Here is an 18,503-nt window from a genome sequence, read left to right on the forward strand (position 1 = left end):
TGATAATGAATACTATAATTATAGTTACTGCTTTCATGAAGCTTCAGTAGAGAATACATGTTAACCACAATTTACATAGAGCATGTAAAATGCAACATTGCTGACTGCCATACCACTGCCCCCAGCACCCAGGAGCAGAGCTGCCCCCAGCGCAGAGGAGGTAAACCTTCTGGGCAGCCATACCACCGCCCCAGCACCAAGGAGCAGAGCTGCACCCAGTGCTGAGGAGGTGAACCTTCTGGGCCACGGTACTGCTGCTCCCAGCGCTGAGGAGATGAACCTTCCAGGCCACCATACCATGGGCCCCAGTGCTGAGGAGGTGAGCCCCGTGGGCAACAGCAGCACACATTCCCTCCACCCCCGTTGAAATAAGAAGACATGTAAACAAGTCTCAAAACCAGGCTTCCAGATCACTTAAAGCAACCCCAAAGGGAAACGAGATGAAACAATCTGATACTCAACCACCTGGATTCCCTGAACTGGCAATGAAACAGGATCTGGAAAAAATGAAATCAGAAATAATTTCTCAGATAACAGCAGAGATTGTGTCCACAGTGCAAGACATGATTAATAAATCTAGAGAGGACATAGATAAAAAAATAGAGGATCTGAGGAACATGATGGAAACCCAACATAGGAAACAAATGGAATCCTTAAAACAGATGCAAACAGATTTCCAAGAGATTAAAAACTCCACTGAAAGTTTATGCAGCTGAAGGAGCCAATGTGAGGACAGAATTTCAGATATAGAAGATAAGATTACAATTAGTGAACAGGAAAAGAAAAATTTCTTTAAAATAGTAAGGGACCACGAGAAATCAATCCAGCAGCTGCTAGACAATGCAAAGAATAACATAAGACTGATCGGAGTCAATGAAGAAAGAGGAGAGAGTGCAGATGACATAAAAAAACTGTTCACAGAAGTGATAGCAGAAATCTTCCCAAGCAGGGGAAAAGAATTTGACATACAGATAAGTGAGGCATATAGGACTCCAGCTAGCCTTAATCAAAAAAAAAAATCTACACATAGGCATATAATAGTTCAGATTCCAGAAACCCAACAGAAGAACAAAATTCTACAAGCAGTTAGAGAAAAGAAACAAATCACATACAAAGGAAAGCCCATCAGAATCACAGCAGACTTCTCACTGCAAACCCTCAAGGTAAGAAGAGCTTGGAGTGATGTATTTCAAGCCCTAAAGGAAAACAGCCTCCAACCTAGATTGATGTACCCTGCAAAACTATCATTCAAAACTGATGGAGAAATAAGATACTTTCATGACAAAGAGCACCTTAGGAACTGCATGAATACCAAATCAGCACTCCAAAAAATTTTAGAGAATATCTTGGAAAAGACAATGAGGATCACAACCCCAGGAAAATCAGCAGAATGAATCCATAGGGCATGACAAGAAATTAAACAGAAAAGGGGAGAATCCACCAAAAAGAAAAAGTCATGACATTGATAAGTCAACATGTATCAGTTATAACCATCAATGTTAATGGTCTCAATTCACTAATCAAAAGAAACAGACTGGCAGAATGGGTCAAGAAGCAATATCCAACAATATGGTGCATACAAGAAACACAATTCAAAAAGAAACTCATAGACTGAAAGTTAAAGGGTGGTAAATAATACTCTATGTGACAGGAACCCCAAAAAAAGCAGGAGTAGCTATCCTCTTTGAAAGTGGATTTCAAACCAATGCTGATTAACAGAGTCAAAGGACACTACATCCTTGTAAAGGGAACAAAACAACAGGAAGAGATGACAATCATAAACATATATGTAACACTAGTGTGTCCAACTATATAAAACAAATACTAACGGACATGAAAAATCAAATAAGCACTAATAAAATAGAAGTGAGGGACCTCAATACCCCACTGTCACAAATAGATAGATCAACTAGACAAAAAATAAGCAACGGAATATGAGAACTCAGTCAAACTCTAGAACAAATTATTTACAGAGTATTCCACCCCACAAAATCAGAATACATATTCTTCTCAGCTGCACATGGGGCGTTCTCCAAAATATGCCACATACTCACACGTAGAACATGTTTAAGTAAGTGCAAAGGAATTGAAGTTATCCCCTGTATATTATCAGACCATAGTGCGATGAAATTGGAGATCCATAGCGAAAGAAACCGCAAGGATTTCATAAACACATGGAAATTGAACAACACATTTCTGAATAACCAATGGGTCACAGAGGAAATTAAAGAAGAAATCACACAGTTCCTACAATTAAGTGACAATGACAGTGCAACATATTGGAATCTATGGGACACAATGAAAGCAGTCTTACGAGGGAAATTCATAGCACTGAATACCCATAGTAGGAAAACGGAGCGAGCTCAATTAAACCTGATGCTGAACCTCAAGCTTCTAGAAAAACAAGAGGACAAACGCAAGCTCATACAAGGGAGGAAATTATAAAAGATCAGAGCAGAAATCAGTGCAATGGAGACTAAGCAAATGATACAAAAAAAAAAAACACAATGAAACCAAGAGTTGGTTCTTCGAAAGAATCAACAAAATTGACAAACCCTTAGCCAGCCTTATCAGAAAAAGGAAAGAAAAGGCCCAAATCCATGCAATTAGGAATGAAAAGGGTGAAATTACAAAGGACATAGCAGAAATCCAGAGGATCATCAATACCTACTTCAAGAACATATATGCCAATAAGATGGAAAACACAGAAGAAATGGACAGAATTACCAAAGTTGAATGAAGAAGACCTAAAAATTCCAAACAACCTAATATCAATCAATGAAATTGAAAACGTAATTAAAAACTTACCAACTAAGAAAAGCCCCAATCCTGATGGCTTCACTGTTGAATGCTACTAGACATTTAGAGAGGAACTGCTCCCACTACTGTTTAAACTCTTCAATGAAATAGAAAAGGAAGCAATACTCCCAAATTCATTCCTAGAAGGAAGCATTACCTTGATACCCAAAGCAGAGAAAGACCCAATTGAAAAAGAGAACTATAGGCCAATCTCACTAATGAATATAGATGTAAAAATCCTTCATAAGATACTGGCTAATAGAATGCAGAAGATCATCAAGAAGATCATACACCCTGACCAAAGTGAGATTCATCCCAGGGATGCAGGGATGGTTCAACATACACAAATCAACAAATGTAATATACATATCAATAGAGCCAAGGACAAAAACCATATGATCATCTCAATAGATGCAGAAAAAGCATTTGACAAAATCCAACACGCATTTATGATAAAAACCCTACAAAAACTGGAATAGACTGACTCTACCTCAATCTGATAAAAGCCATCTAGGAAAAATCAACAGCCAGTATCATACCAAATGGTCAAAACCTGAAATCCTTCACACTAAAGTCAGAAACAAGATAAGGATGACCACTATCACCACTCATGTTCAATGTAGTTATGGAAACATTAGCCACAGCAATTAGACAAGAGAAAGAAATAGAAGGAATAAAGATAGGAAACGAAGAAGTCAAATTGTCATTATTTGCAGATGACATGATACTCTAGACCCCAAGAATGCCACCAAAAGTCTTCTAGACTTAATAACCAAATTCAGTAAAGTAGCTGGATACAAGGTCAACACACAAAAATCAATAGCTTTTGTCTACACAAACAACATACTCACTGAGAGAGAAATAGGGCAAACAATTCCTTTCACAATAGCATCCAAAAAACTGAAATACCTAGGAATCAACCTAACAAAAGAAACCAAAGACCTCTTCTCTGAAAACTATAGCACTAGGATGTCAGAAAATGGAAAGACATCCCTTGCTCCTGGGTAGGAAGAATCAACATAGTAAAAATAGTCATACTTCCAAAACTGCTATATAGATTCAATGCAATCTCAATTGAAATCCCAGCAGCATACTTCACGGACCTTGAGAAAACAATCCAAAAATTCATTTGGAACAAGAAGAGACCTAGAAGAGCGAAAGCAATTCTAAGCAACAGAGATATGGCAGGGAGTATTACAACCCCCAACTTGAAACTCTACTACAAAGCTACTGTGATAAAAACAGCATAGTACTGGCAAAGAAACAGACCCGAGGACCAGTGGAACAGATCAGAAGATGCAGAAACAACACCAGACACACTCAGCAACCTCATCTTTGACAAAGAAACCAAACACCCTCACTGGAGGAAAGATAGCCTCTTTAATAAATGGTGCTGGAAAAATTGGGTTTCAATTTGCCAAAGGTTAAAACTAGACCTATATCTCTCACCATGCACTAAACTAAAATCAAAATGGATTAAAGATCTAAATATTTAAACAGAAATGCTGAGCCAGGTAGAATAGAGGTTAGCTAGAACTCTTGAAGACACTGGTGTGGGAAAGATTTTATGAACAAAACCTCAGTTGCCGGTGAACTAGCACAAACAATCACCGAGTGGGATTTCTTCCTATTACAAAGCTTCTGCACAGGAAGAGAAACCACCAACAGTGTGAAGAGACAACCCACAATGTGGGCAAAAATTTTCATCTGCTCTTCCTCAGACAAAGGTCTACTATCTCAAATCTATAAAGAACTTCAAAAGATCAGACCTCCCAAATTTAAAGACCCAATCCAAAAATGGGCATCTGAAATGAACAGACATTTCTCAGACAAAGAAGTAGAAATAGCAAATAAATACATGAAAAAATGTTCAACCTCACTGGTCATTTGAGAGATGCAAATGAAAACGCTAAGATTCCGCCTCACCCCAGAAAGAATGGCTGCTATCATGAAATCAACCGATAACAAATACTGGTGGGATTGTGGGGAAAGAGGAACCCTGCTCTGCTGCTGGCGGGAGTGTAGACTGGTGCAACCACTGTGGAAATCAGTATGGAGATACCTCAAAGAACTAGGACTGGAAGTTCCATTTGACCCAGCTATTCCCCTGCTGAGTGTCTTCCCCAAAGAATTAAGAGTATGATACTAGAGCGACATATGTGCACAATCTGTAATAGCTAAAACCTGGAAGCTGACCAATTGTCCATCAACTGGAGACTGGATAAAGAAAATGTGTCTTTTTAAAAAATAAAATGGATTATTATTCAGCCATAAAAAATGAGAATTTAGAGACATTTATAGCTAAATTGTGGCAATACTCTTAAGTGAAATAAAGAGGACACACCTGTGTAAATACTGAATAGTTTTTCTAGTGTGAGAAACTGAAAGTGTAAACAAAGACTAAAAGGTATAATAGATAATGTGAAATAGGAAGAAAAGGGGCAAAGAGGAAGGGGAAGTGGAAGGGGTAGGGGTAGGGGAAAGGAAAGAAGGGAATGGAAATAATCGGAGAAAATGGAAAAATGGAAACAAAGTCTTTGTAAATAGGGAGGGATGGAGGGGTTGAAGGGAGTGCAGGGGAATGAGGAAAAAATAAGAACTAAGATGGGTTATGTAAAGGTGCAAATTTCCAATGATGAATGTCATTTTATTGTATACCCAAAATGTACCAATAAAATTAACAAAATTAAAAAAACCATTGCTATCTGATCGAAGGAGAGCTAGATGATTCTAAAATTATAGCATTCTGGTTTTATTCTCCAGTTCCGACCAGTTCCGAAATGATTTTTTGACCAGTAATCTATTTTTTTTTTTAAAGTTTAACAGATAAAAGCACTGGGCACGTTTTCACTTTTAAATACAGTATCTCCCAATCCATATCTCATAATAAGAGAAAAAAAATTACTTCCAGGGAAATACTACTTCACTGCTAAATCTATATAGGTGTTATGTCTCACACTGTTTTCTATAATGTTCAGGATAAATCATCTGCTTTTATAAATACAGAAGCTATTAGTAGGTAATCTATGCAGTGGTAAAGATATAATTCCATTTTTCTATTGAAACAAATAAACTTAAAAGTTTTTCCAAATTACATTTACTATGAAGGCACAATCTTCATGTCTCAATCAATAGTTCAATTATAAAATAAGAAAGTAGGAGCAGAGTATTCTGTTCTATCAACTTTCAAAGGAAGCTAGTATAGTGAGAATAAGAGGCAAAAATAATTTCTCTTAAAAACCTGTTAGAATAAAATTAAAATGACAGATCAAAGAAATGTGAGAAATTGAGAACCCATTGGTAATGAATCATATTTACTTTGCTACTTATAATTCTTCCTGAGTAAATACAAATACATGAATTTTTAATTTAAGATTATTTTAAAAATCTGATTTTTAAAACTATAGACCAACACTAGAAGTGGTTTCATAAGCTAAAATGATGACCTTAAACATCTTAACTGTCTTTCAAAATAATGAGGTTAAAGAAGACAAAAACAGGCTAAGCCAAGTTTGTCATTTGAAGAATGAGACAACTGTAAATTCTCTCAAGTGGTGACGAAGAGACACTAAGAAGTGTCAGTGTCCACAGCACCCACGGTGAAGCTGCGATGCTCCTTCTCTAAGTGGGTCAGGACAACTGGAGTATGTGAGGTGCTTTGAATCAACCTTGTGCATGTTAACTATGTGCACTTTTTATTCTTGAACAAGTTAGGCTGTCCTAGTATTAAATGTCACATCTTGATTTGTATTTTATAGCAGAAAAAAAAGTGTACCAGTGACTGATTCCTGAAACAACTCATAGTATTAGAATTACTTTCTAAAAAACATTCTGAAAAGTTTACAGTATGAATACAAGTGTTGGAGTCCAAACAATCCAATCTTGTAATAATGTGATGATTACTTTTTATAAATTGATTTAAAAGTCTCCAATCTTCTTCTCTAACAATGACTGTCAGTAGGGAAAATACTATCTGGAAGACGTCTGCAAACCTCCCATATTCTCTTCCCTGCAGGTGAAGGCAGCATATTCTAGTGTTCAGGTGTAGTTACTGAGCAGTAAGAGAAGTAAGAAAGCACTGCACCAAGGCACAAACGTCAACATCTCCTTTGGGATATTCTTGGCCTACTTGGATATTTTTCTCAGCTTACCCTAGGAGTTATAATGCCCAAAGTAATAAGGCTTTAAATAAATTTTAAGAATGGAATTATAAATTTGAACAAATACTAGAAGGATAAGTGAGAATGACAGACAGCAGGGTTTAAAACTACAACTTCAATCATATTGTAAAATTTTCCCTTATTTTGTAACATATTAAAATATTCCTATTTTACAGAAAGGTCTACAAACCTTTCAGACTTGGAATGTTTTTAATGTAATACAACCATTACTGTGTCAATGGCATTTTGTATCATTAATTCAAAATATGTTCAGAAACATCTTGTATGACACCACAATGACATTCTGATCTTTTTGTGAAGCATATTTTCCTAAAAAATGCATGAACAGATGTAACATAATATAGTTTTCAACCAGCACTCAGCAGAGTTCCAGTCTTGTGAAAAGCCCCTCATGGATCACCATGAGGGCAAGGTGGAGGCGGTGGGGACAGCTGGCTGGGGACTTTCCCCTACCCCTTCACCCTTTAACTAAACAGCTCTGCTTTCATCAATTATATGTATTGCTGTTCAGACAATGCTGTTTGTAAAATGGGTTCTGCTCTAAAATTTTTTTTCTTGAAAACTACTCTCACGATTTAAAAATTCACTGTCTTATCTGCTAAGTCTAATAATATAATCTACATAAAAATAGATTCCAAACACACAAAAAATAGACGTAAAATCTACATGTTTCAAGTAGGTAAATAAAAAGCCCAACTGGATGAACCGTAAGACTGTAACAAGTGAATTTAAAGCCAGCATGACATGCTAGCAGAGCTGGTGTTCTGAAGGCTGAATCTTGCCTCTTGCCTCTCTTAAAATTTTTAAAAAGAACTGAGCACAGGGCTGTGCTTATGCTAGCAAGCGCTTTCTATCAGTAAGCTACATTCTCAGCCATAGGTTGGCTTTAGTGGCAATAAGCTACAGCGTCTATTGAACACTAACCCCAGCTGATTCTAACAAAGAGCAGAAGTGCAGACCAACAATACAATGATGTGGCTATGGCTCTCAACATATTAAAAACTCTTCAGTCCTCAAAGGATCAGGGTTGGCAGAGACTTAAAAAAAACAAAAAACAGCTCAATTACAGAGAACCTTGTGTCATTCTATTTTTTCCCCCATTAAAAAAAACTTCTGCTCTCCTTAAACTGGTACAATAAGCCTCATTTCAAAATGAGGCTCATTTCATACTTTTTTGGGTTTTTTTGGTACCGGGGATCGAACTCCGGTCCTTGCATTTGTGCAGCAGGTGGCGAAACCACTGAGCTAAATCTCCGACCCTATGAGACATTTACATTACTGTTTTCATACTCTCTCTCTTTTTTTTTTTTTTGAGGCTCATTTCAAAAGTTACTATCTCTCTGAAAGTTTCTTCCAGACTCAGGCTGTGGGTCGGGTCACTCCTCTAGGTTCTTTCTCCTCATGGAAGGAATTTGTTCAGAATAGGGTACCTGGAGGCCTAAAGCCCAGTCTTCCTCATTTGCCTGTGTAGCCCTGGTATCTGGCATATTTCAGTTAAATAAATAAATTAATTAATGAAAACCTGGCTTTAGGAGCAGAGGAAAATAAATAAACAGGTTCTTGTTTGGAATAGGCCAATATGAAAGGGACCCAAGAGCTTCACTTTTCTGGGTCTTAGATTTCTTAACAAAATTAAGAGTGCATGACATCACAAAGTAAAGATGAATTAGTTCTCAATTCCCCATTTTATTTATTTTAAATAAGAGGCAGTCATAAGGGAAGTTTTTGTATTTGTAAACTAAAAAATACATATACTTTTAATGATTTCCTCAATTTAAATTTCAATGTAACTCATGACTGCCACCTTCTGGCAAAATAGCTGAATATCTGTTTCAGTTAAAAGTTGGAAGTCAGATTTTTAAAAGAAAATGGTTAAATCTAAAAATCTAGTCTATACACTTTATGGCATTCAGAGTAATAATGAATACTGAATATTCACTGAATATTCAGCTCCAGAATCCTTTATACTGTGCTTAAATTTACTATGCTTAGAATCCATTTTCCAATATACTTTTAGTGTCACTTAGTGTATATTAATTTAGTATCATTACCACAGGGGAAAGGCTACATAATATTACGGCCATGTAAATTAGGAGATAGGAAGAAGAAAATCATTTTCAAATAGGGTACTATTTTAAAAAAATCTTAAAAAGGAAAAGCAAAAGATTAAAAATTAATACCAATTGAGTGCATAAAGACATATGACTGGTTGGAGAGATTAAAAGAGATTATGGTCATGAACTCAGAGTACTTTATTTTACCAGATGACATTTCAAAGACATAGTTACATAGAAACATGTTAGGAAGTGGAGGGGATAGAGAGAGATACTGAAATTCAATAAGTTAACTGATAAGCTCTGTGCTAAGTGTATGCCTCTAAAATCGGGGGGCAGGTTGCAAAGTACTACGAATATTACATGTCTTCTTGGAAATAAGCAGGATGAAAAATTAAGTTCAATTATAAGGAGGAACTATCTATATAAATATATCTGTATCTATATGTGATATATATGACCTCTATCTACCTACATATCTAGATTTCTCCCCTTCAGAAAATATCACAGATGTATAACGTGAGGTATATAACATAAAGTGAGAAACTACTTCTCCCAACATGAGCACAATGTATTGAAGAGACAGGAAGACAGTAACTAAAGTTATATGTGACAACTGCATGACAGACACTGGCACAAAAACAGATATATGGATCAATGGAACACAATAGAGGATGCAGGAGCAACCTCAGGTACATTCAGCTATCTGATCACTGACAAAGGATCCAAAAACCCATGCTGGGGGAAAGAGAGACTCTTTAGCAAATGTTGCTGGGAAAACTGCTAGACACATGCAGAAGGTTGAATCTAGACTTATACCTCACACTACGCAATAAACTAAAATAAAAATGTATTAAAAGATATAAATACTAAAACAGAAACAATCTGCTGGAAGATAAACTAGGTACAACTCTTGAAGACAGGCATAGGCAAGGACTTTCCAAACAGAACACCAACTGCCCAAGAAATAACATCAAGAATCAACAAATGGGATCATATCAAATTAAAAAGTTTCTGGACTGCAAAGGGAACAATCAACAAAGTAAAGCCAAAACCTACAGAATAGGAAAGCTTTTTTGCCAGCTACACTTTGGACAGAGTACTAATATCTGGAATATACAAAGAATTCAAAAAAACTAGATGCCCCAAAATAAAAGACCCAATCTAAAAATGGGGACTTTAAATGAATAGACATTTCTTAGAAGTACAAATGACCAAAAAATACATGAAAAAATGTTCATCATTTCTCACCATTAGAAAAATCCAAATAGAAACAACACAGAGTTTCCAACTTACTCCAGAAATAACAGTTGTCATTAAGAAATCAAGTATGTAATAACAAATGCTGGTCAGTCTGTAGGGAAAAAGAATCCTTCTACACCGTCGGTGAAAATGTAAGCTAGTGCAAACACTATGGAAATCAGTATGGAGATTCCTTAAAACTACAAATTCCACTTCTCCAGCTATTCCTCTTCTAGGTATCTTCCCAAAAGAGTTAAAGTCATTAATTACAGTGAGACATGCATATCCATGTTTACAGTAGCATAATTCATAACACCAAAAACTTGGAAGTGGCCTATATGTCCATCACAGATGAATGGATAGAAAAAATGTGATATTTATACACAGTGGAGTATGACACTACCATAAAGAAGTATAAGTTTGAATCATCTGTAGAAAAGCGGATGCACTGTAAGACCATAATGTTAAGTAAAATAAATCAGACAGGCAGCTTAAATATCACACAGTTTCTCTTACGTGAGAAACTCACAGTATAAATAAAGAGCAAGATAAAATATAGATGATAGGATCAGGGAGATAGATTCTTTGCAAAAGGGAAGGGGACCAAAAGATCAAGGGATCAGGGCGGGAAAGAAAGGGAATGAAAAAGAATTAAGATAAGTTATATACATGTATCAACTCCCGATGGTGATTGTAATCATTATGTACCACACACATGTACCAATAAAAACAAAAATTAAAAAAATTAGACAAAACAAAAAAACACCTACACAGCCAAGAAAACCACCTGTAGCTAGATTCACATAAAGTGTCACATAAAGGGGAGGGCACATAACGAGCAGAAGGGGAAACAGTCCCAGGAGGGATCTGTGGTACTAGCTGCCTTTCAAGAGAGGAAGTACAAGTTACCTAGATAGAGGAAGCACGAACAAATGTCAGTCTTTACCTGCCTAGAGACCAGATCAAATGAACTGTAGCTCATCTGCTGAATTGATTCTATTCTCTACAAACACAAGTATAGTTGAAGGAATTGGGTAATTGGGGAGTTACTCAATGGAAAGTTCAAGGTTAGAGTGAAGGCACTTGAATGCTTCAAAGCATGAACACTGGAGTAAGAGAAGTCTGATCCACTCTCTTATGAGCTGTGTAATCTTGGTCAAATTACTTAACCTCTTTGTTGCCTTATATCCTCGTCTGTAACTAGGGATAATTAACACCTTAAAGAGATTAATTTGGTTAATAGATGAAAGAGGTACAAGTAGCACCTGACACATTAAGTACTATAAAAAAAATGTTTGCCATTGTTAGTTAAGGAAGCAAGATGCCTTGCTATTGCTACAGCACTGAACATAGTGTATGTGCCACTTGAAGGCTGAATAGCCTTGGTTTCTTTATCTGTAAAATGAAGATATTTATAATAATGACAGAAATGACAGAGGGAAAGCTGGATGTGGTGACACACACTTACAGTTCCAGCAGCTGGGAGGCAGAAAGATTATGAATTCAAGGCCAGTGTGGACTACACAAGGACACCCTGTCTCAAAACACAAAACACAACAACACAAAACAAAACACACACATACACCAAGAAATGACAAGGGGCAGCGCTATGTCACTATAGTAGAATGGCTGGCCAGATGTCAGCACTGGGCTATTCACTTCCATATTGTTTATTATAGTTCCAGAGTCACCCAAGCTGTATCATGGGTTGTTTTATATTACATGTTGTATACCCATGTTAATTGTATACCCATGTTATATTACACATTGTATACCCATGTATACCCACGTGAACATGCTGATGTGGCCATGCTCCATGTTCACAGTGATGCAGAACCCATGGAATACACCGGCCAGACTGGCCAAACTGTGATCCAAAACTGTAGCATGAAGATCTGTACACAGATGCCTAATTCCAGAGATTTCAGCAACATGTTAACTCACATTAAGATTATTAATGCTTAGGTAACCAGAAGTGAATCAATAGTAAATATTGTGTCAAGATAGTTTTCTTTTTACTCCATGGGTCCCGTGAGCACTTTGTGGAGATCACACTATCTGCAGATCAGAACAGTTGCCCACGTACCTTTTCAATGAGCTCATAGCTCTCCTCGAGTTTGAGGAGCCTGTTCTGCACAGATGTGGAGGCTCGCTGGTAGATGGCTCGCCACTCCTGGAAGTCACTCTCAGAAATCTCAGCCACAGCAAAACATAATGTCCTCAAACCTGCAAAATGCAGCACATACCCCTCAACACACCAAAGGTTTTATTGTTAAGTCTGACATTTTTATTATTTATTTAACAGAGTCATCTTGAAAAGACTAATTCAATTTAAATACTATGCTCAAGTCCAATTCATTTACGACAAAACCTTAGTATAAAATATCTGTTAGTGCTCTCCTAGCTTTTAAAATTGGCACTCTACTTCTAATTCTCAGTCCTTTTAACACATTCTCTTACACACTTAGTGATTTTGCCAAAATATTAATCTTATCAAGCTTTTCTTTTTTATTTTTGGTACTGGGGATCGAACTCGGGTCCTTGCGCTTGCGAGGCAGGCGGTGGAACCACTGAGCTAAATCCCCGGCCCCATCAAGCTTTTCTTTTACTTATATCTTCCAACTGATACTCAGGATAAGATCCAAACCCCAGAGTATGGCTGAAACATATTTCATCAACTGCCCTCAACCTCAGAATAGCAAGGCATGGTCATCTTTTTTCCATTCCACTTTCCCAACTCCCTTCTACTGTTTGCCTTGTAGCTACTGTAAGACTAGGTTCTTAAAATCATCTTTTAGAAGGACCTTCCTCTTAATCAGACTCTACAGGCAAAACTCCCCCAAATATTCCTATGTGAATGCAGTGTTTCACATGGTTTTTCCTGTGGGTCTCCTCTATTAAATTAAAGCTCCTGAAATTAGGGACACAGCTCTCCTTACTACTATAAATTTATAGTAAAAAGTTAAACATAGTCAAAGGATAGCAGCAGAAGAGTAGCTCACACTCATTCCATGGGAAAAGTGTCAAAGCTGAGGTTCGAGGTGATCTACCCCCCGACCCCCTCAGGCTCAATGCTCATCAGTTTCATAATTCACTTCATCCTCAGCCAGAAAAAGCAGATGGGTTGGAAGAAGGAAAAGGCAAAAGTATTCATCAGCCATACAAGAAGAAGTTATTCTGGTTCCCAAGAAAACAATGCCCTCAGGCAAGATCATTTAACACTTATTATGACCAGAACCAGACACTCAGCCTTGTGATCTCAAGTCAAATAAAATAATGTTCAGGGAAATACGTCAGAAGCAAGAACTAAAGACAGGACATAAATACCCAGGGAACTCTATCTTCCAAGAAAGGAGCAGGGTTCTCTATTGCTGGATCACAGAGAGTGGGACTTAAATCTGCGGGGCCATGTTAGGACATGTCTTTCTCTTTCAGAAACCTGACTGAAAGGCCATCCCAAGCTCCTAGGGCACAGAAGCTGAGCTGGTCCCAGCACCCGGAAGGAAGCTCCCCCACTGCCATCCCAAGCTCTTAGGGCTGAGAAAGTGAGCCTCAAAGGCACCAGAAGCACCCCCCGACCGGAAATGAGAAAATAGGTAAACAAGCCTCAAAAACAGACTTCTGAATCACCTACAGCAACCCCAAAGGGAAACAAGATGGAACAATCTGATACACAACCACCTGGACTCTCTGAACTGGCAGCAAAAGAGGATCTGGGAAAAATGAAATCAGAAATAATTAGTCAGATAACAGAAAAGATTGTGGTCATGGTGCAAGACATGATTAATAAATCTAGAGAGGACACAGATAAAAAAATAGAGGATCTGAGGAACATGATGGAATCCCAACATAGGAAACAAATGGAATCCATAAAATAGACGCAAACAGATTTCCAGGAGATTAAAAACTCCACTAAAGTCTGCGCAGCAGAATGAACCAATGTGAGGATAGGATTTCAGATATAGAAGAAAAGATTGCAATTAGTGACCAGGAAAAGAAAAATTGCTTTAAAATTGTAAAGGAACATGAGAAATCAATCCAGCAGCTGCTAGACGATGCAAAGAAGAATAACATAAGACTGATTGGAGTCAATGAAGAAAGAGGAGAGAGTGCAGATGACATAAAAAAACTGTTCACAGAAGTGATGGCAGAAAACTTCCCAAGCAGGGGAAAAGACCTTGACATACAGATAAGTGAGGCACATAGGACTCCAACTAGCCTTGATCAAAAAAAATCTACACATAGGCATATAATAGTTAGGATTCCAGAAATCCAACAGAAGAACAAAATTCTACAAGCAGTGAGAGAAAAGAAACAAATCACATACAAAGGAGAAAGCCCATCAGAATCACAGCAGACTTCTCAATGAAAACCCTCAAGGCAAGAAGAGCTTGGAGTGATGTATTTCAAGCACTAAAGGAAAACAGCCTCCAACCCAGATTGATGTACCCTGCAAAACTATCTCTCAAAATTGATGGAGAAATAAGATACTTTCATGAGAAAGAACACCTCAGGAACTTCATGAATACCAAACCGGCACTCCAAAAAATTTTAGACAAGACCCTAGGAAAAGACAATGAGGATCACAACCCCAGGAAACCCAGCAGAATGAATCCATTGGGCGGGACAAATGCAAAGGGGGAGAATCCAACAAAAAGAAAAAGTCATGACAAGGCTTTTAAAACTTAACTTCATCTCCCTAATGAGTGTATAATTCAATCTTATTATTGTACTGATAGTATTTTTCTGATTCTAGAGTTGCACACCTTTCCTTGTGCTATACTGACTATTTATCATCTTCTTATGTCTACATTTTAATTGGGTTGTCTATTAATGAGCTCTAAGAATTCTTCATATATTCTGCTCATAGGTTATATGTATTGTAAATATGGTCTGTTTAAGGACTACTTTTCATTTTAATGATGTCATTTAAAGTTCTAAATTTTGATGGAATCTCATTTATCAATGTTTTTCTTTTATACATCATGTTTTTTGTATCCTAGGTGGTTCTTGCCTACCCTGAATTCATAAACATTTTCCCTTATAATTTCTTCTTAAAGTTTTATACTTTTAGGCTTTCTTATTTAGGTTCATAGATCCCTTCAAGTTATTTTCATGTATGGAAATAAAGGGTTGAGGTTAATTTTTTACATATGGATACCAGGTGTTCTAGTGCCATTTGCTGAAAACACTATTTCTTCCTCGGCTCTTAAATTGAGTTTATATTCTATAAAATGCTAATGTTAAATAATCTTTCAAAACTCATTGGATCATATATGTGTAGTTCTATTTCTAGATTCTCTGTTTTGTTCAAATGATTTATATGTCTTTCCTTACACCAACACTGCCTTGATTACTGTAGCTTTAGAAGAAGTCTTAAAATTAGGTACTAAATATCTTCCAACACTGGTTTTGTTTTTGTTTTTAACTTTTCTAGGTCCTTTGTATTCTTACATAACTTTTAAATTTCAATATCCAATTCTTTAGTTACAGCAGGTATACACAGACCTGAATTTTTATATATACCCTGTGTTTTCTAATCCTGCTAAATTCAAGTACAAGTTCTAGGGGCTCCTAGAGGTTTCCTAGTATTTTCTCTGTAGATGATCATTTCATCTACATGTAAAGATTTTGCTTCTGCTGTGCCAATCCTATCCTAGTTGTGTCATTTTATTGCCAGACTATTTTGGTGGGGCCTAGGTTTCAAAGTTTAATGGACAGATAAAGAGTAAGCATATCTGCCCTTGTTCCCCACCTTAGGGAGAAAGCATTGTATCTTCTCCATTCATATAAGGCGTTCTCGCTGGAAGTATGGAGTACATGTCTTTAATCTGTTGAGAAGGTTCTGTTCTACTTCTAGTCTCCTGATAGCTTTTACCATGAACAGTTGTAGAATTTAGTCCAATACTTTTTCTCCAACTAGTGACAGGATCATATGGCTTTTTCCTTTCCTCTGTTAAAATGATGACTTTTGGGGATGGATCTTCCAATGCTGAACCAACACTGCCATCCCTATAAAAAAACCACTTTCTACATACTGCCATATCTGACTTCTAATAGTTTGTTTTGTTAAACAAACTTCTATGTACGTTCATACTTTTTTCTTCTATTATCTTTGTCCAGTTTTAGGATTAGCACAATGTTGAGTTCCTAAAATGAGGGGAGAAGTGTTCCTTTTTTCTGCTTTAATTGTTTGATGTAATTTATCAGTTAAAATGTTTATGAGCCTGCTGTTGTCATATAGGTAGGTTTTCAAGCTAGGAATATACTTTCTTTAATAGGTGCTATTCAAATTTTATATTCCCTCCAGAGTTAGTTTCATTAATTTGCCTTCCAAGGTACTTCTTAGAAGTTGTCAAATTTATTTCAAAACAGATTTTTGAAATATGCTTTCTATATCCTTTTAAATTCTGTAAAATCTTTGGTAATGTCTCCTAGATCTTGATATTGTAATTTAAAAAATGTATAATTGATATTGTATAACAGGAAGAAAAGGTCTAAAGGAGCAGGGGAAGTGGGAGGGGTAGGGGAAAGGAAAGAAGGGAAAAGAAAAAAATATGAGAAAAGGAAAAAAATGGAAACAAAGTCTTTGCAAATAGGGAGGGGTGGAAGGGGTGAAGGGAGGGCGGGGAAGGGGAAAAAAATAAGAACCAAGATACTCATGTAATGGTACAAGATCCCAATGATCAATGTAACTGTATTTTATACCTAAAATGTACCAATAAACTTAATGGGGAAAAAAAAAAAAAAAAGAAACCTGACTGAAAAACTTATTTGAGAATAGCCATATGATTGAAGGGTCATTCAGCCCATGCTAGAAAGAACGGGGTGAAGACGTGGGCCAAGCCAATTCAAATCTAAGAGCCAGAATATCTGTAACATCATAACCAGGATGGAGGAAGATGCCCCAAACCTCTTCCTCCTCAATCAATCTAGATCAGACCAGACCAAACTGGACTGGACCAAACTATACCTGTCCTGTGTGGTGGGTAGGCCGTCTGCCAAGCCCAGCTGAGGATGTTGAACTCTGTGTACAGGTATATTCTTAATTTTGGTGAACTAGGAGAAAGTTCTTGCTTTTCAAAGCCCCCTACCCCCATTTATTCCTATTTGGCATAGCGAGTTTTTTTTTGTTTTTTTTTTTGGTACCGGGGATCAAACTCGGGTCCTTGGGCTTGTGAAGCAGGCGCCGGAACCACTGAGCTAAATCCCCGGCATGGCATGGTGTTTTTAAAAAAAAATATTATCTTTTTAAAACTTGGATTCAGAAGAAAAAAAAGATTTGATCAGGGCTCAGGCTTGGTGCTATGAGCAACTGCTCTAGCTAAAACAGATGGGTAAAAACCAAGATGGGAGATTCAAATACACCTATCACCACTGTCATCAAGGTCACAGATAAGACTAAAAATTCTTGTAGTAGCTGACCCTCATGTCTAACAACCCTCACTTCCTCTCTTCTTATCTACCTGGACTGTTTACTGTGTGACTCACACATCATATACTGCAGGACAGGGAGACAGGGCTAAGCTTATTCACCGCAGACGGTGAGGCCTCAGAGCCTGGCACATGTCAGGGCCTCAATAAAACATGCTGAGTTGTAACTAAATTTAATGCCTGTTTTAATAGTCATACAGGTTTAATTATTTCTTCTTTTTCTTATTCAGTTTAGAATACCATCTCAGTTCTTTGACTCTTGCTTTTCCTAACAAATTTCTTGAGATATAAGGAAAAGTGTTTCGACTGTAGGTTACATCCATTCTTAAAAGTAAAACAGATTTGCAGACCTAGCATCTAAAACATAGAGGCTGAGACCGTCAATGTTTTAATAAATACAGTTTTAGGGGAGTAAAATAAAAATACCGTGTGGGAACAGGACATAGTAAAATCCAAGTTATTAACAATAAGTAGTATCTTACTTTAGGAATCTCTAAAACAGGAACAGTGGCTCTGTAAGATATCAAAAAGGATATAATATCTTTGTATTCTAATCATGCTTTATTCCTATAGAATACTTGCCTTCTGTAGCAAATTGTTCCAAATGTTTTAGGGTAATTTCTTTGTATTTTGAAGTCTCAGCCAGTCGTTCATAAATTACAGTATCCTGGAAAGCAAGCAAAATGTATAATGTAATTAATTAAGCCTTCTGAGTTTACTAAAATTGATATTAGTAGTCAAATCAGTGTAAAAAGAACCAATCATTTTTAGTGTTCTTTTAGAGCCCAAAATA

At 36.9% G+C, this 18,503-nt stretch overlaps 1 protein-coding gene across 7 annotated transcripts in view; it reads right to left on the reverse strand.

Moving 5' to 3' along the window:
* The window catches only part of Atp8a1 (ATPase phospholipid transporting 8A1), a 218,659-nt gene that overhangs the window by 94,048 nt on the left and 106,108 nt on the right, over positions 1-18,503 (reverse strand). For all 7 annotated transcript variants that reach the window (XM_087187535.1, XM_004849787.4, XM_004849790.4 and 4 more), the window contains 2 exons: positions 18,293-18,377; positions 12,363-12,502 (listed from right to left, as the gene is read on the reverse strand). In XM_087187535.1, the coding sequence (XP_087043661.1) occupies positions 12,363-12,502; positions 18,293-18,377 (225 nt within the window). The remainder of the gene's footprint in view (positions 1-12,362; positions 12,503-18,292; positions 18,378-18,503) is intronic.

Source organism: Heterocephalus glaber, unplaced genomic scaffold (genome assembly GCF_053883595.1).
Source record: "Heterocephalus glaber isolate CG9 unplaced genomic scaffold, H.glaber_assembly_v1.0 deba00001509, whole genome shotgun sequence".
Classification (NCBI taxonomy): Eukaryota; Metazoa; Chordata; class Mammalia; order Rodentia; family Bathyergidae; genus Heterocephalus; species Heterocephalus glaber.